This window comes from Salminus brasiliensis, chromosome 1 (assembly GCF_030463535.1).
Source record: "Salminus brasiliensis chromosome 1, fSalBra1.hap2, whole genome shotgun sequence".
In the NCBI taxonomy this organism is placed as follows: Eukaryota; Metazoa; Chordata; class Actinopteri; order Characiformes; family Bryconidae; genus Salminus; species Salminus brasiliensis.
The window spans coordinates 24,337,508-24,354,080 of NC_132878.1; the positions used below are offsets into that span (position 1 = coordinate 24,337,508).

The 16,573-nt window shown below is 39.3% G+C and overlaps 1 protein-coding gene across 1 annotated transcript; it reads left to right on the forward strand.

Annotated features, from left to right (window-relative positions):
• Positions 1-498: 498 nt before the first annotated feature.
• LOC140551680 (U2 snRNP-associated SURP motif-containing protein) lies at positions 499-15,989 on the forward strand. Its single transcript, XM_072675225.1, has 24 exons — positions 499-564; positions 1,406-1,488; positions 1,862-1,973; positions 2,336-2,445; positions 2,886-2,953; positions 3,214-3,308; positions 3,422-3,486; positions 3,658-3,823; positions 4,368-4,573; positions 6,728-6,771; positions 8,426-8,530; positions 8,960-9,026; positions 9,178-9,344; positions 9,748-9,910; positions 10,866-10,945; positions 11,040-11,127; positions 11,320-11,448; positions 12,110-12,305; positions 12,887-12,964; positions 13,261-13,294; positions 13,424-13,571; positions 14,115-14,225; positions 14,580-14,830; positions 15,489-15,989. Exons 2-24 carry the CDS (start codon positions 1,411-1,413, stop codon positions 15,619-15,621), a joined length of 2,694 nt encoding a protein of 897 aa, XP_072531326.1. The 5' UTR covers positions 499-564; positions 1,406-1,410; the 3' UTR covers positions 15,622-15,989.
• The last annotated feature ends 584 nt before the right edge of the window (positions 15,990-16,573 follow it).

Genomic DNA, 16,573 nt, shown 5'->3' on the forward strand with positions numbered 1-16,573 from the left:
TTTACAGTGTTTAGCATTATTGTCTCTTTGGCTCCCATTTTTATAATAATAATATAAATAACCTTATGCTATTTTATAAAAGGTGCACTCTGGCATACTGACTATGATGAAATGGTGTCGCATTAGTTCTACCACTATACACTATTACCAACCGTACATCTTAAATATAGTTCACATACGCACGAATACCCTACATAGTGCGCATATGCAGATACACCCTACATAGTGCGCATATGCAGATACACCCTACATAGTGCGCCTATGCAGATACACCCTATATAGTGCGCATATGCAGATACACCCTACATAGTGCGCATATGCAGATACACCCTACATAGTGCGCCTATGCAGATACACCCTATATAGTGCACTAGTTCTACAAGAGGAAGCGATTTCGAACGTAACTTTTAACTCGTGACGAAACTTCCTATGTCAGAAGCTCAATCTCTGATTGGCGCTCTTAGCCTGACGTCTTGCTTCCGCTATTTCCATTTTTGGGAAATCCAAAATGGCGCATTAATAATAAACGCACGGTCCTGCTTGTTTTCTAATGGGAGCAACTATGTAAGTCTTATATTAGAAATGCAATCAGTTCAGTTAATGCATGGCAATGTCTGCTAGCACAACGTCTTTAGCATGCTGCACACGGGCTCATTTCCTCCAAGTGTCAGCTTGAGCTTGTAGGAGGCTGGATAATGACTTGAACAACGTTAGCCAGTTAGCACGACTGCTAGCTAGCTAGCTAGCTAACTCCCAGCCACAGAAACTGTTACGTTAGCTGGCTAGCGGTGTAACCAAGCTGAATAACGTTCCCTCACAACGCCGAGCTTCTCAGTCAAGCAAGTTAGCTAGATAACTTACACTTAAAGCGAGAGTGCAATAATAGCCATTAATTCTCAGTTTTGCTGCACAAGTCTGAGTTTTGGAGTGCTCTTTTGAAAATAGTTAGCTAGCTAGCTTGCTACCTGCTGTGGGAAATAACGTTGACGGTTTCCAGAGAGAACTATCTGTTTTAGTGCCGTGATTTGAGTTAATTACAGTTGTTCATTTACACGAAGATCAAGTTATCAGACACGAGGCTTTTAATAAAAAAAAATCCGTTCCACCTTAAATGTCTGCAGACAGTGCAGTGCTAACTGCTGCACTGCTTAAGGTGGAACGGAAAATTTGACTGAGACGCCAACTCCAGTCCCGTTTTACAGAGCGTTGTTCTAGGTACAGTCCTGAGGTGTTTCGTCCTAGCTGCCCACCTGATCCAACCCTCTAGCCAGTCCGGTGTTCTTCAGCTTTCTGCCCAAAAATCCATTGTAATCCTGGGATTTAACAGCGATGGCTGTTCAGTAAGTCATTTTGAACAGGGGAAGCAGTCTAATGTTGATGTACTGTGCTCTGTTTTCTTTTGCAGTCAATATGGCAGACAAAAAAGGGAAGTCTACAGGAGTGAAGAGGGTGCTGACAAAGAAGGAGCAAGAAGAGATCAAGAAAAAGGTAGCTAATGCCAGCTAAACTGGGAAGGCAGCATCCCTTAATCTGCGCTTCATAAAATGTACCAAATGGTCCCAAATCAGGGTTGTTTATTTCCAGATTACAGTATATTTAAGACATGTCTCCTAATGCACCAGTAAGATAACCCCAGTACAATGTTGTTTCTCTGAGTATTGTCAGTGTGTGCAGTTATACAGTGGTTATACAATGAACAGTGAAATATTTTATCAGGAGTGTTTGCTTATAACAGCAGTATTGACACTATACACCCCTGTAAGAGAGTGGAAAAATGTTAGTTTCTGATCTGCTGCCGTTAGTTACATTATGTCTGTTTCCAGACCTTGTTTCCAGTCTTAACCATTTTCCCGGTTTACAGGAGGAAGAGAAGGCAGCTGAAGTATTTGAGGAGTTCTTGGCGTCTTTTGACGGCAGTGAGAAGAGTGGTGTGAAGACTTTTGTGCGAGGAGGGATAGTAAATGCCACTAAAGGTAAACTACTGTCTGGAAGTTGTCTTTAAAAGATGCCTTATTGTGAACAAGGACTGTTGTTGAAGTAAAGACTGGTCTTTGTAGCTTGTGTATCAGGGGTGGCACACCAGGTTTTAGTATCTGGCCAGTAACAGCAGAAGCTTATTAGCCTGACTAGCTTGTCATGATACAATGATGCAGTACAGTAGGATGCATCAGATTGGCACATTTTAATGAATACCAAAGTAATACACTGACATTTTAACCTAATCTCTGTTTGCCACTTCTGTAGTAGGCGATTTATTTATTTATTTTACTAGAAAAGGCTATAGTAAGAGAGATATTTATTTATATGTATGTGTATCCTTTTGGTTCCCCTACAGAAGAGGAAGCAGCGGAGGTGAAAAAGAGTAAACTCTACAGACCTGCTTCTAAGTTTACTCCCGGACCACAGAATGCATCACCAGTGCAGCCTACAGAACATAAAAAAAATGTGAGCATCAATGAATATTGACAATGGCATCTCTGATTATAGTTGACTTATATTAGGTAAACATTATGTATTAGGGCTGCACAATGCATTGTTTCAGCATATCCATCTCAGTGTGGGCATGCGCTATAGTCAAATCGAAGGATATCTTAAAAGGCAAATTTCAGGTAAATGTTACAGCTTTGGCTGCTTGATGCAGAAGGAAAATTAGGACTACCAGACTCAGATCATATCTGCCCAATGTCATTTATTTTACTCCAGTCTTGGATGCATTATTAATATTGTAATATGTTCGACTATTGACTTGGTACAAATTGCAGAAAAGGAAACCATTGCGATGTCCATTTCTAAAAAAAAATATTGTGCAGCTCTAATATGTATTATATATTATACCATATACATGTTAAAATTTATACTGCATATATACTCCTTCCCTCTCACAGGTTGTTAAAAAGAAGACAGAAGAGAAGAAAAAGAGCAATCTGGAACTATTTAAAGAGGAGCTTAAACAGTATGTATTGGTTCCCTAAATTTCCTCAAATTTAGCAGTTGAGATTCTCAGTTTTTGTAGAAATTCAGTTCAATTTGGTGATGTTTTGGTCAAAAACATGTCTGTACAGCCTTATGCTACTGTTGCCATTTTCAGCATTGTTAAATAGCTATTTGAAACAAGTGGAGCTGTGTAGTATCCTGATCACATAAATCACCTGGTCAACTGAACATAGCACATCATTCAGAGTGTATATATATGATTCCCCATCTCTTGCACAGAATACAAGAGGAACGAGAAGAGCGCTACAAAAGGAAGAAGAATGACCCGGGAGGGGTGTATCCAGACGTGGATCTACCACTGACTCGTCGGTCAAGTGAGGCATATATTAATTCGTGTGGCACCTCTGACCAGCACCTATTCGTTTTTGGGAATCGGTTGATGTTTTCCAGGTTGTGAGCATGTGTGCTTTCTTTCCCTTTAATCCAGTTTTTGACGATGACCCAACAGTGCCAACCACCACCAACCTCTATATTGGCTGCATCAACCCGAAGGTATTCGTCAGTGTAATACAATTAATGTAAAAATGGTTTTGCCTTTAGTCCATTGTATTGTGGTTCAAAGCATGTTGTTACTGATGTATTACCCCTCTGTTGCTCATAGTATTATTATTATTATTATTTTAAATGGTATGTTTGTCCTCTCTGTGTGATTACTCTCTGTAGATGACTGAGGAGATGCTGTGTAAGGAATTTGGAAAGTATGGCCCACTGGCCAGCGTGAAGATTATGTGGCCTCGGACGGAAGAAGAGAGAACCAGAGTGACCAACCGTGGCTTTGTGGCTTTCATGACCCGTAAAGACGCTGAGAGGGCATTGGCTGCTTTAGATGGTGAGTGAAGTGGTTTTTGAAGGGCCCCTATCAAGGAAACAAATTTCCCCTCGTTTTATGTTATTATTGTTAGTATAGTTGTATTAAGTGTAAATAAATGTAATTTTTAATAATAATTCGTGGTTGGGCTTCAGAACCTACCTTTCACTACTCAGTACATGCAGTCCATACAGTCCATGTATAAAAACTACTAACTCAATGCAATTCTGAATGACAAACCAACTCATGTACATATCCCCGCCCATTCAGCATACCATGGTTTAGCCCCTCTTATTTATATAGCAGTTCTCAGTGTTAAACAATTCTTGTTTTTTGTGAGGCTTTCAAGTAATAGTCCTAGTGTTTACAGCTGTATAGAAAACTATGCCAACAACTGCAGTCATTTTAAAGGTCGCTGCACTCCATTTGATTGCTTCAAATGAGGTGCATCTTCTATGGAAACAAATTTGCATGAGACACATCTTGGACATTCTCTAAATGTTCTTATGAGCTCTCTCGGTTTGGTGAGCTTTTAAAAACTTAGATTCTGAATTTCCAATTGCAGGTAAAACAGTGATGGGTTTTGAGATGAAGTTAGGGTGGGGGAAAGCAGTACGGATTCCACCACAGCCCCTCTACACCCCCATCGGTGTGCTGAAGACCACAGCCCCCCCACCCCCCTCTGGGCTGCCCTTCAACGCGCAGTCGAGGGACCGCTTCCGCAACGACTTTACAAAACCCTGCAGCCGCTCCCAAAAAGATTTCTACAAGGTAAAGCCTCCTAACAGCTCCGTGGCATGGACAGAGGGTGTGCTTAAAGTGTTTGAATTTTTTTAGATTTTGAAAAGGATAAAGTTAATGAGATTCTAAAAGTAGATAAACATAGTTTCACTGAGTGTATTTCTGGAAATCTAGTCACACTTCATTTTGATGGTCCTCCATAGCTCAAATTGTTCATTTCTGTGCAACTTGAGCTGATTAGTGGTAGTTTTAACATAGTGTTAGACTTTAATCTTAAGTTGTGGTAAAAGTAAGTTTAGGTAATGGGTTGAGAGAAAAGGTTACTTGCATCTAATAAAGATGAAGTTGAGTGTAAAAGGAATTGTATTTAAGGCTTAATTTCAGGGAATTAAGGGTAGTTGTGAACTCCATAGCTCTTTAAGTGTTAAAGTAAGTAATTTTGTTCATGTAGCTTATTTAAATCTGACTAAATGAACTAATATATAAGGAATAAAGACGTAAATAAAAATAGTAATTTCATTTCATTTATGACATTTAGCAGACGCTCTTATCCAGAGCGACTTACAATGTTACTTGTATTACAGAGGTGGGCCAATGTAGTGTTCGGAGTCACAGTCACCCAGACCTGGAATCGAACCCCAGTCTCACAGGGGGTGTGGTAGCTCACTGGCAGCTAGTGGTGTTAGCTGTTGCGCCACACCAACCACACAGGTAGTCCACAGAGAGAGAATAGAATAAAAAGTATAAAATAAAGTATAAGGGTAGGAAATAAGTTATTATAAGCATTTAAGAAACCAAACAGGACCAAACAACACTTGGTCAAAAAAAGGAAAGCCAAATGTAGTCCAAGATTTAGGAAACTGATTCTTAGTGTTGGGTAAAGTTGAAGTAAATTGGGTAAGTAAGTTCAAACAAAATTGAGCTTTAAGGTTAGGGAAATGTTAAATTTATTTTAATAAATGTTTATTACAATGTCATTCAATGGCAAGGTGAGCGTCTGCAATGGACCATCAAAATAAGGTGTTCTTTCAGGTTCAATAATGATTTGAAAAAATAGAATTCTAAAAAGCACACAGGCAGAGGGTAGGCTGGGATGCAGGTGGCAAAGATTAGTGGAACTGAGCGTTGCAAATAAATGCTTCCGGCATGCTAACAAAAACTTGTTAAGGCCAGGGAGGTATTTCACAAAGCAGAATTGTTCAGTTTAGCCAGATAATGTTAGCCCAAATATGTGGACTGTCCAATAGAAATGTCCCTCACCTCTTCTCTTATTGGACAGGCTTGACTTTAGGCTTATGTGATGTGGCTAAACTGAGAAATTCTGCTTTGTGAAATAAACCCCAGGTTAACACTGGTCAAATTAATAGAATAATTCACTGAAAAAACTAAATTACTCCGTTTTCTTAGCCCAGCCGCAGTCGATTGAATAAGAAATGTGTCTGAGGTTTTGCTTCTTTGGGTTACCACTGGTGTTTCCCAGAGCTCTTTGAGTGTAGCTTCCGTTTCTGGAATTCATGGATTTGCTCTCAGTGACATTTTTCAACTAGTTACACATTACACGTCACACTACACATTTAAAAATATAAATGACCACTGACCTGTTTGGGATAGGAAGGTTCAGAATTGACTCTAACACTACTAGAGTATCTGTCACTTCAATTTACTTCCCAAACAGGAAATCATTTCTGATTGGAAAATTGGGGCAAAAAAAATCACATGTGCCTCCCCATGCAAAACTAATCTTGTCTGAATAGGGCTCTGGACTTTTGTTATTGATCTACTTTAGTCCCATAACGCCATGAAACCAACCGAGAAGCAAACCTCACATGTGATGCATGTTTTGGCCAGTCAACTATGACTGGGCTGGAAAAAAAATTGTGCAATTAAAAACTTTCAGTAAATTATTACTGTTTACCATGCTAATATTAGCAATAGTAGCGTTTTTGGTTGTAGCACTCATAATAAAGTGTTTTTTGTTCCTCTTGATGAGTGGTACTGATTCAATTTCACATAGGAAATAATTGTAGCTTGATGAAGTCCTAGAGAGGATAGCTGAGATTAGAATACGTTGTGCTTGGTGAGGATGTTTTGCAGTGTTGTGTGACTATGCTACGGTATTTTTATCTACATAAACTCACGTTATATTGTTTGTATCTTCATCACGTGGTTTGACGTCACGAACAGACTCTGTACGACGCCGTAGTGACAGTGGTTATCCCATCAGAAAGGTACACACTTTTTATCCACTTAATATTACAGTATGATTCAGAAACCCACTCACACGCACGGTAGGCATAGAATGGCACTGATTACACCTTCTGTTCGTTTAATTAATGCTGTGGTATGGCTTTGAAAAAAACGTAATGCAGGTGACGTAAAAAACGTAAGGTGAATGGGGTTAGGTGTGATGATCAAGCAGACTCCCTCTCCATATACTGTTGAAAAGCTGAAAATCCTATGTCCGTACATATCAACAGCTAGAGAAGACAGTGTCTGAAGTAATAAAAAGTGCACAAACTTGAACAGTTACCTTCAATCCTGCTTTCATTTTAAAATGTGTCTCCCCAAATTGCTTTTGCAAACTTGAGTTGAGTTGAAAAAACATGTTTATGCTGTCGAGTGGAAAGTTGATCCAAAAAAACAAAAAAAAAAAACTGTGTAGAGCACAGAATTGCCACCTGCTGGCCAAAGTGTGCATTGGGCTGCTTGAAGTTGATAATAAGGTTTAGGCCTCAAACCATTTTTTTAGATGCCCCCTGACGGCCCAGATTTTTTTTTTTTTCAACCAAACTTCTAACACCTAGTAATAGAGTGAATGGTGAGCTACACTTTTGCTAAATTTGGTTTCAATCAGCCTTCATCCAACACACCTGATCTAGCTAATCAAGCCTGCTGTTTCAGCACTGCGTTTAACCTGCTTTTATCAACTTGCACTCAACCCTTCACTTCAAGGAAATCCCTGGTACCCTTTCATGGACTGTTCCTTTACTAATATTACCTTAAATTTAGTTGATTAGATAACCTATTAGAGTGGAAAGGGAAGTAAATGTGTGTAAGACTTCAGCAGAGGAACTTGGCACTGAAATGATTGCAAAAAAATGGCATATTAAGTGATTTTATATGCTATCTAATATTTAAAACTACTGCAAAAAAAAGAAAAATCCTACAATTAGGTAGTTTAGCCCTGGGCTTGAAGATTTCACATTTCATAATTCAATCTCCAAATGCTTTAAATGTTAAATTGTGACCAAAATCTGCTTCATGTTAATGTTAATTATTTATTAGTCTATTACAGCAGCTAACAATATTAAAGTACATTATTTTAGAGTAAATCTGTGCTTTATAACGTCCCGATCTGATTAGCTGCGAGCTAATATGTCAGCTAAAAGGCTGGTTATACTATGAATGGAATTCTACTCCTCAGGCTGTCCACTTAGAAACCTAAAGGCTACACACTATTCTTATTTGAAACCAGAAACTTAATCTAGACAAAGCTGGTATGTGCAAAATATGTGTCAGTTTCTATTAACATATTAAAACACAGTGTTGTGAAATTTGAACTAAGCTAGCTAGTGAATTCCATGAAGGGAGGCTTTTTATAGCCAGTAGCTAGGCACCTCCAAGTTGTGAGGCGAAGTTGTTGAAGGTATGTTTAAAACTGTATTAAACTGGGAAAGTGTTTCTAATGCATCTGAAGACAAAAACCCACTCTCTTAGTATTTATTTCTGAGCTTAGTCTCACAGGCCTGTAGGAGGTTTGATGTCGGCTGGGTTAGAGTGAGACAACTTCCAAAAAGGACTGGAGAGTGGGGAAAGTGTGAGGGAGAGGGAGGAGTGTACACCTGTTCATGCTCTCATTCTTCTGTTTCTTTGGGTGTGTAGGAACCTGCTGTGCCTCATCCACAGGATGATTGAGTTTGTGGTGAGAGAGGGACCCATGTTCGAGGCCATAATCATGAGCCGAGAGAAGAACAATCCAGACTTCAGGTGTGTTTTCTGGTTAAATAAGGCAGAGGTTTTATTTAGTGTGTTATTTTTATATTATATTATACTCCTCTATTATGCACAAGTTGGAGCACCCCTTGAGCACTGACCATAGAATAACCCTTTTTGTAAAAGACATGTGTAAAGTACCTTTATAAAGATTTAAAGAAGACAGTGTTAAGGTTCTGTACCATAAAGATGATTTTACTATATGTGATTCTTTTACAAAATCGCTCATAGAACCCTTTGAAGTTTTTTTTTTTTAAGAGTGTGGTATGGAATAGCCACTTCTGTTCATGATGAATTTTAGTGGTCGCTTTTCTCACAAACAGTAGTGTTAATAAAATACTGTTTTTTCATCACTCATTTCAAATAGATGAACACAACACCATTGGTAATCACAAAAGTAAGTCTTCTGTATATTTATTTTAGGTTTCTGTTTGACAATAAGAGTCAGGAGCATGTTTACTACAGATGGAAACTCTATTCTATACTTCAGGTATGTGTTCATCCCTCACTTTGTTGACGTGTGTACCATTATTAAAAGTCTGAGTTTCTTAATGTTTTCTGCTACTTATGTTTTGATGTGTGTGTGTTGGTGTGTACATAATATCAGTGCTTCTTACTATGTTACTCAAATTTCTGTGCAGGGAGACAGTACGAGTGAATGGAAGACGTCACATTTCCGAATGTTCCGGGGTGGCTCTCTGTGGAGACCCCCTGTCCTCAACCCATATCTCCATGGAGACGAGGAGCCGGAGGATGACTCCTCCCCATCTCATGAGGAGGAGCTGAAAAAAGGGCAGCTAAAGACAGAGTATGTACTATTCTAGGTTTATTGTGTGTGTGTCTCGTCATAACATTTATTGTGCTAGATGCTCAGACTGACTGCTTAGATATTTACATTTGCAATGGAATGGTGCTTGATAGTATTTGAAGTAATTATTACCCGTTTTAAATAATATGCAGTTTTTATGGTATAAGTGGTGGGGTATAAACTTCCATTACTTTTTTTTTACTTGCATTAGTCTCATAGCTCAAATGTAGTCTAAAGACTAAATTCCACACTCCATATATGTCTTGGCTGTTTGATTACGTTTTGGGTTAAAAGAGGGAAACCAAAAGTGTGTGAGGTGTGCGTGTGTTGTCTCTCAATCAAGCAGCTAGAGGGTTTCTTGGCAGATAAGAGACATGGTGTTTTGTGTGTGTGTGTTTGACAGACACCGGGAGCAGTTGGAGGCGTTATTGCGCAGTTTAACTCCCCGTAGAGTGGAAATTGGGGACGCCATGCTGTTCTGCCTAGAGAAGGCTGAAGCTGCAGAAGAAGTGGTGTCCTGCATCACAGAGTCGCTCTCTATACTACACACCCCACTACAGAAGAAGGTACACACACTCAGCTCTGTTTTGGCTATGCTGGATTGTCTTTTAAATGAGGAGAAAAGTGGTTGAGGTTCACCATATGTAACTTCCATGTACCGGACTCCCATTATGTAACTATGCCAAGGTGAATGCATCTTTCCTTTCTAGGCTACCTAGAAAGGAAGCCTAGAAAGACAATTCACCTGTACAGAAATTCACTGGTTGTACAGTGAATTTCTGTACAGTGAATTTCTGTGCAGCATCATATTGTTCCACAACCCTACTTTCGTTATGTGATGTTACCATGTGATGGCGAGGCGGGCACTTTGCTGTATTTCAGGTTGGATCTGTTTCAGGATTTAATCTGATGCATTCTTCCCTTTCTTTTAATATTCAGTCCAGCATATAGCGCTGATATGGGCTCGATAGCAACCCCAAATATTGCATAAGTGTCATGTCTAATTTACATGGTGTGTCCTAGTTTAAATGTGGCACTGCTGCTTTGCTGGTGGGTTTTGTTTTCCCCAACCTGTTGACCAAAATTAAAGCAGCCCTATGCAACACTTATACCATATTCAAAATCTCTGTGATGCTCAGCTCAGCTGAATCATATTTGTGTAAAATCCTGTAATATTACTCTATGGCTTCAGTCCACTTCTTTTAGTGACTGTTCTGTATCTCCCACCTTGTCCAGAAATGAATGTAAGTGGTGAATCACAATTCCTGACCGTAGGGGCAGTCCTGGAGCAAGTAATAAAAGTTCTTACACAATGCCACTTTAAATGTGGATCAATACAGTGTTTTCCACATCACCAGTCGGTGCATACACGCTCTGCATACCTTGCTGAATACATTGACTACTCGTACACCATCGTTATTAGGGTTCACCTATTTTGTATACATTTCACACATACATATACAAACACCCACACACATACAGTTTCTGCACCACTACTATTGTACTGTTTTGTGTTTACAGGTTGCAAGACTTTATCTGGTTTCGGACATCTTGTACAACTCTTGTGCCAAAGTTGCTAACGCATCATACTTCCGGAAATAGTAAGATTTGTCTACATATTGTGTAACACTGATTATAAATGTGACGCATTGTGTACATATACAGAAGCTAACAGTGTGTTGGTGTGTGTGGCAGCTTTGAGTCGAGGCTGCCTCAGATTTTCAGTGACGTTGGAGAGGCTTATAGAAATATCCAGGCCAGACTGCAGGCTGAGCAATTCAAGGTGAGCACAGCATTTAAGATGAGTGGTTTACTTTGTGGTTTGTTTGTTTCTGTGGAAGCAGATTCCTTGCAACCATCAAATATGACATTTCTTCATGAGTAAACTTGCTGTGCCTCAGTCCAGTATTAACAGCAAAGGATTGACCTTTGAATGATTTCCATTCTATTGTGTCTCTTCTCTATGTCTCTCTAGCAAAAGATTATGACTTGTTTCCGGGCGTGGGAGGACTGGGCCATTTATCCAGAGTCCTTTTTGATCCAGCTGCAGAACATCTTTCTGGGCCTCATCAAACCAGGAGAGGAAGTCATTGAGCAACCAGAGGTGACTTTCATCAGCAGATAAACAATACCTTGTACAAGTAGTTAAAGAATGCCTAATCAATACAAAACCATTATAAATGGCTCATGCACTGTTTAATGGTTTGTAGATTTACACATAAAATGTCCTGTATGATTAATGTATACATACGAATTGATTGGAATAATATAAATAAGAAAATATAAAACAAAGTTGCATGCATCTTTTTGGTTGTCTTGTCCGATAAGAATTACATCAGTCTCTGAGAGTTCCTGTCTCTTTTAGTCTACTCTTTCACTCTGTGCATCGTCTTTCAGCCCTTACCCTATTGTTCCAGATTGAGAACTAAGATTAAGGTCTGGTGGCCAGTCAAAGTGACCCAGTGTTCCATAATGTCTTTTGAACCAGTCACACAGATTTGGACCCTACAGTGTCCTCCTGGAATGTGGGTGGGTCAGTATTGTGTTCAAAAGTTATTATGTAATGAAGTAATTATGCACAGAGTTAATGCAGGGACTGGACTAAAATTGACAGAAACTCAAGACCTGACACGCAAGTGGACATTATTTATAAATACATATGAATTATAATAAGATGTCATATGAGGAGGAGGATGATGATAATTTGAAATAAGATAATTTAAAACGTGCATGAGTTTTAACGCAACTTTCCATATGTTCTGTAGGCTTCTTCTCCAGACCTGGACGGGGCTCCATTAGATGGGACTCCTCTGGACGGAGCAGAAATTGATGGGACTCCCCTGGATGATCTAGATGGCTCCCCAATGCCCTGGGACCCCTCATCTATTGATGGGGTTCCTGTCGATGACCTAGATGGGGTCCCCCTTGGACCTCCCATAGACGACATTGATGGTGTGCCCTGTGAGTGGAAATAAAAGAAAAGTTCTTAGCTTTCTTTTATTTTATTTTGTTATACAAATTGACATTATAACCATATCTGTACTGTGCATTTTTGTTCTGTTCTCATCAATCTGGTGTCAAAAAAAAGGATGCACTTTGTGGAAATTCACAACAATGCAGAGCTTTGTGACAGACAGCACATGCTTATTTAAAGAGCTAACATGATTTATATAGTGATAGTAATGTACTTTGTATTATATCAAAATATATACATTATATAGTAATATCTATGAAAATATTTTGATAATACAAAGTATCATGTAACACGTAAAATAGACACATTAGGTACATTACATATTCATGTATTTGTCATCTAGAGCTAGATTCTTTTGTTTTCTTCAGTGTTCAAAATAATATCCATATTTGAGATGTATTAGGAAATAGCATATGGAATGTACATCATCATTGACTGTTTCATTCAGCTCTAGCATTTAAAAAAAAATAAATAAATTTTGGATTTACTAGACCCTCATACTGCTTATTCAGTCACTTACGAGGCACTTAAATGACTCCTGATTGTTATTGTTTGTGTGTGTGCACAGTCGAGGAAGGCTTGGATAAGACCGTACCCAGTGTTGCCTTGTCTAAATGGGAAAGAGTGGACGACATTGAGCCTTCAGGTACAACCACAAAACGCAACCAAACAGAGTCATTAAATCCATTATTTAATCAACATTTATTCAACATGGGGAAAATATTTTGTAGTCTAGTCTTGGGCTTCAACCGGGTGTGTGGTACTAGTCCATATGTTGCATATGTTACTGTTCAAGCCCTTTTGCTGGTATGTTTTGAAAATAAGGAAAGGGGCGGGGTCTTTTATGGTTACAGAAATGAACCTAATTGCATTCCTACTGCACTATTATTAGCACTCCGGTTTAACCTGAACCTTCTGATGTTCTCCTATTGTTTTCTGTAGCAAAATCAGACTCTGAGGATGAGACGAGTCCTGGGTAAGTCCCTCTATTTTGCTTCATTTTAGATCTGTTTAATTTGTTGATGGTATTTAACGTCTATATAGAACTATCCAGTTGAATCCCCCCCCCCCCTTCTCTCTTCACTGTTCTTTTTCTTTCCCTCAGTGATGTAAAGGAGAACGAGGCTGACTCTGATGTCAGCAGCAGCGATGATGCTGCCAGCCCCAGCAGGTATGAGGGGGCAGAGTTTAAGAGCAGCCTGAGAAACTTCGAGATGTCAGAAAGCAAGAGGACTCGACTCAGAGAGCTGGAGGTGCGCAAGAGCAAAAGACAACAGCTTGCCACTAATTTACTGGAATGATTAAGCTAATTTAGCTGAACAGTGGAACAATAATGGAAGCTTATGTCCTATTATTTACTTTTGTGCAAGCTGAGTGCCATAATAATCATACTCTCACCTTGAACATTGTTAGCAGTAGATCTTAAGTAGATTGATTGTGCTTTCTGACACTGCATGACATATTTGTTAAAGGAAACTGTAATCAAGACTTGTAAACCTTGAATAGTGTTACTGACCAGTATTATTCAAATATTGTAACCCAAAGGGAACTTACTATTACCATTATTATTATTATTATTATTATTAATAATAATAATAATAATAAAATAAATAAATAAATAAATAAAAACATTGACCATGAGGTTGTCAGTGTGGAACTGTGATGGTATTAGGTTGCGCTGGACTTTTTATTGTTGGTTTTGGATGTATAGTTGATTAAATTGGTGACAGTCTAAAGTGTGATGTTTGACAATTTTAGCCTAGCATCTCCAGTTTTAATGTGTGCATGGGTGACAGGTGAAGGTGATGAAGTTTCAGGATGAGTTGGAGTCGGGAAAGAGGCAGAGGAAATCCAGCATGAACCTCCAACAGCAGGTTCAACACTACAGAAACAAATTACTACAAAAGGTACACAGCGTCTCATTCATCACACTGAAGAGTAATAACATATATTGAATAGTATTCATAATAGTTCACTGTAGTATTAATAGGACAATGTAAACAACATGACTATCACACTTTTTTTTTTTCCAAATCTCATTGAGTTGTTCAGTAATCTCCAACAGACTTGTTTGTATGGTTTCTGACACTGTATGACACCTATCTATATATCTGTATCTATAAACATGCAAAACCATGTCGCATAGCAAAAACAGATGGCTGCTGCTTCCTGAAGCCTGAAGTGTGTAAATTATGTTTTTTAGTTTTGTGAAAAGAAAGAAATTGTAACTATTTACTTTTTAATTTATCTTTTTTTAATAGGAGTTTGACAAAGATGATGAAGAAAAGAAAGACCGGTCAGCGATCAAGCAGAAAGACAGACCGAAGAAAGAGGAGCGGAGAGACAGAGGGGAGGACAAGAGCAAAGGGAGAGAGAGGGAGAAGGAGAGGGAGCGGGAGAAGGAGAAGGAGAAGGAGAGAGAAAAAGAAAGGGACAGGGAGAGGAGCAAGAAGAGTGAAGACCGAGAGCGGAGCAGGGACAGGAGCCGAGACAAAGACGAGAAGAGAGACAGGTGCTTATGCATGCTCACAAACACATCTATGTGACTCATGTCACATAGAAACATTATGTAGCGTTTTTACCTTGCTCCCATGACATTTACATTTGACATGTAGCAGAAGCTCTTATCCAGAGCAACCTAAGAACATGTTTATAATTCACGCGAATATCCAAAGCTAGTATCAATACACTGAATTAAACTAAAAAAGAGATCATTGCTTTAAGTGCTCTTAGGAGGTGGCTCTTCAGTTTATGTTTGATGATGGCAAATGATTCTGCTGTTTGGACTCTTAGGGTGATTTGTTTTCACTGCAGTACTTAGCAAGGGCAAGAAAATAGCAGTTCTCACAAAATGCTCCTTTCAAAGAGAATTCCATTCAACATTCAAACACAGTGCTAACAGTAGGCATGTCATTAATAGCCATAATTAATCTTTGATGTCTAATTATGGTCAACTAGTTGTGCATCAAGGGTACATAAAAATATAATAACGTATATAAATATGTAAGAGAAATAGCCCCCCCCACCCAAAAAAAAATACAAAGCAAAACTGTGCTCTGAATACACAGTCTGTTCAAATTAGCACTCCTGTTATGTAGCAATGAAAAACACAAAGCTGCTTAAAATCTCTCTATTCACGCTCAATTGATCTCCATCTGCCTCTTTACCAGAACGAGGTCTCGGTCGCCACGGAAGTCGTCAAAGCGTTCCCACTCCCCATCTCCTCCTCAGCGTAAATCCTGGAGGTCTTCGTCTCGATCACCCCACCGCTCGCACAAGAAGTCCAAGAAGAGCAAGCACTGAACCCTGATGTTTTTGACCTCTGTGACCTTTACTCCCGTTTCCGAAGCAGCTTGGGGAAGACGACCACCACCCATCCGCCCTCCCACGGACTGCTGCTGTTCTCACACGCGCTTCTGTCCCACAGTGCTTCAGGGGCTGGACTTGGGCCAACAACTGCTGTCTGTTTATTTCCCAGAATCCCCTTCTCTCTCTGCTGTGGCTGCTCCGATCACACACAAGGGCTCGGCCCGGATTTTTTTGTAAAATGAAGTGGAAGCGTTTATTTGTACAGTTCTTAATTTTGTTTTTAAAGAAGCTCTCTTTGGAAAGATCTGTTGCAGGATTGGCCCCACAACCTTTACAATAAACAGCTCTTGGCGGTAACTGTGGAGAGGAGTGGAAGTTGTTGTTTTTTGTTTTTTTTTTTGTCAGGAAATTAAATGTGCCGTAGAAACAGTTAAATAAGTCAGTGCACCATTCACTTTCAGGTAAAACAGCCGACGTAAATAGTTAAATACAGGAAAACCAACCCAGAAAAAAACACAGAAGCCTCAACTAATCTAATGCGCTAATGTGAACTGAGTGTTTAGTCCGTTCCGCTTCACATTTGTTACAGCTTCTGTTCTTTTCAGGAGACTCACTTTTGTGTTTCTGCAGAAATGTGTAGGATTTTCTTTCCAGTTCACTCTTAGAAATTGGAGCCTTTTCAGCTTCTCACCATCCATGTTATGCCAAACCCTTTCAATAGGGTCTGGACTCAGTCCATTGTTCTGAGAACAGCAGCAGCTTGACCAGCTTTTTCATCAGCTCTAAATCCTTTCAGACCACCATTGTTCGATCTTTTTCGCACAGTGGAAGAATGAATATGAACATCTGTGGATGCTGATTTTTCTCCTCTCAAAGATCAAAGCGTTGAGAGCTGTTTATCTGATTGGGCAGTTTTGGTGGTCTGGGATGGTTGTTGGGTCTGGAA